Source organism: Scomber japonicus, chromosome 9, assembly GCF_027409825.1.
Source record: "Scomber japonicus isolate fScoJap1 chromosome 9, fScoJap1.pri, whole genome shotgun sequence".
NCBI classification, from domain to species: domain Eukaryota; kingdom Metazoa; phylum Chordata; class Actinopteri; order Scombriformes; family Scombridae; genus Scomber; species Scomber japonicus.
This window is the reverse complement of record NC_070586.1, coordinates 315,293-317,792: the sequence shown is the minus strand read 5'-3', so window position 1 is coordinate 317,792 and position 2,500 is coordinate 315,293. Positions and strand designations below refer to the sequence as shown.

General features: G+C 39.9%; 1 protein-coding gene across 1 annotated transcript in view; it reads left to right on the top strand.

The window, feature by feature from the left end:
* LOC128364204 (regulator of G-protein signaling 3-like) overlaps nt 1-2,500 on the top strand; it is an 18,754-nt gene that overhangs the window by 4,882 nt on the left and 11,372 nt on the right. Inside the window, exons 6-8 of the mRNA XM_053324741.1 lie at nt 468-507; nt 906-1,165; nt 2,016-2,099. Coding sequence (XP_053180716.1) covers nt 468-507; nt 906-1,165; nt 2,016-2,099 — 384 coding nt within the window. The remainder of the gene's footprint in view (nt 1-467; nt 508-905; nt 1,166-2,015; nt 2,100-2,500) is intronic.

Genomic DNA, 2,500 nt, shown 5'->3' with positions numbered 1-2,500 from the left:
CAGCCAGGGGATTATTGTTTTGGTAGGTTTTGGCTATTTATTTTTATTTATTGTTTTTACATATTGCTAGTTTGCACCAGGTTTTGCAGGGAGCAGGATGGCTTTTTTAAATTAAAAAAAGCAACAAAAAAAGCTCCGCAGTCAGAGGATTTTTTTTAGTAGGTTTTGGCTATTTATTTTTATTCATTGTTTTTACATATTGCTATTATTATTTCCATTTATCATTATATATATTTTTCTTGATTTTAATGTATATCTGGTTGTGCTGTTCAAATATGTTTCAAGTTGAGTTCTGGTGGTTCAATAAATGCTTATGTTTACACATCTATGAATAATCGTGTTTTATAATCGCGATTTCAATATCGATCAAAATAATCGTGATCATGATTTTTGCCATAATCGTCCAGCCCCAGTAGAACGTAGAACTTTGTGAGTTTCAGCAGTAAAACGTTCTGTTTGTCTTTTAGCTTCTTCAGCCGGTTTATCACGACAGGAACGGAACGATTGGTAAGATGTTCTGATTATTAATCCTCTGATCTGATTATTGATCCTCTGATCTGATTATTGATCCTCTGATCTGATTATTGATCCTCTGATCTGATTATTGATCATCTGATCTGATTATTGATCCTCTGATCTGATTATTGATCCTCTGATCTGATTATTGATCTTCTGATCTGATTATTGATCATCTGATCTGATTATTGATCTTCTGATCTGATTATTGATCTTCTGATCTGATAATTGATCCTCTGATCTGATTATTGATCCTCTGATCTGATAATTGATCCTCTGATCTGATTATTGATCCTCTGATCTGATTATTGATCCTCTGATCTGATTATTGATCTGATTATTGATCAGTGTATTGATCATAAACTGATAGAACATGTGTTGGTTCTCAGGTCGTCTGTACCAGACTCACCCCAGCAGGGGGCAGAACCTCCTCCATGACTCTCGACCTGCATCGTCACGGCAACTGTTCACCAGCCACGCCACCACCCTGACCCCGGCCCCTCCCTCTACCTCCACCTCACCATCCCCACCCGGTAACTATGGCAACTACCAGAACTGCACCATCGTCCAATCACATCTGCCCTGCTCCGGCTATGGAACCTACGTCACCCTGGCACCCAAGACCCTCATCTTCCCCGTCTTCGTTCAGGTCAGAACCAGAACTCATTATACAACTAACCAGAACATAGAACGTCATCTAGAACCGATTCAAGACACATAACCAAGAGCTTCTCTGTCCTGGTCAGAACACAGAACGTTATCTCTGTCCTGTTCAGAACCCAGAACATCATCTTTGTCCTGGTCAGAACATAGAACATTATCTCTGTCCTGGTCAGAACATAGAACATTATCTTTGTCCTGGTCAGAACATAGAACATCATCTTTGTCCTGGTCAGAACACAGAACGTCATCTCTGTCCTGGTCAGAACATAGAACATTATCTTTGTCCTGGTCAGAACACAGAACGTCATCTCTGTCCTGGTCAGAACATAGAACATCATCTCTGTCCTGGTCAGAACACAGAACATCTTCTCTGTCCTGGTCAGAACACAGAACGTCATCTCTGTCCTGGTCAGAACACAGAACATCATCTCTGTCCTGGTCAGAACATAGAACATCATCTCTGTCCTGGTCAGAACACAGAACGTCATCTTTGTCCTGGTCAGAACACAGAACGTCATCTCTGTCCTGGTCAGAACACAGAACGTCATCTTTGTCCTGGTCAGAACACAGAACGTCATCTTTGTCCTGGTCAGAACACAGAACGTCATCTCTGTCCTGGTCAGAACATAGAACGTCATCTTTGTCCTGGTCAGAACACAGAACGTCATCTCTGTCCTGGTCAGAACACAGAACATCATCTTTGGTAGAGTCTTAATGATTTAAGTTTTTGGAACCAGATCTTCTGTATCTTTGTCCCTTTGAGAATGTAGAACCTTTCAACCAGAAGCAGAACCTAGAACATGATATGAGACAGAACAGTGTGTTGTTGTTTGCAGCCTCTGGACCTGTGCAGCCCGGACAGAACTCTGCTGCTGTCAGAGGAAATGATTCTACACCAGGCCGACCTGCTGCCAGCGAAGGTACCAGCACTGCAAATATACTGCAAATACACTGCAAATATACTGCAAATATACTGCAAATATACTGTAAATATACTGCAAATATACTGCAAATACACTGCAAATACACTGCAAATATACTGCAAATACACTGCAAATATACTGCAAATATACTGCAAATATACTGCAAATACACTGCAAATATACTGCAAATACACTGCAAATATACTGCAAATATACTGCAAATACACTGCAAATACACTGCAAATACACTGCAAATATACTGCAAATACACTGTAAATATACTGCAAATACACTGCAAATATACTGCAAATATACTGCAAATACACTGCAAATATACTGCAAATATACTGCAAATACACTGCAAATATACTGCAAATACACTGCAAATATACTGCAAA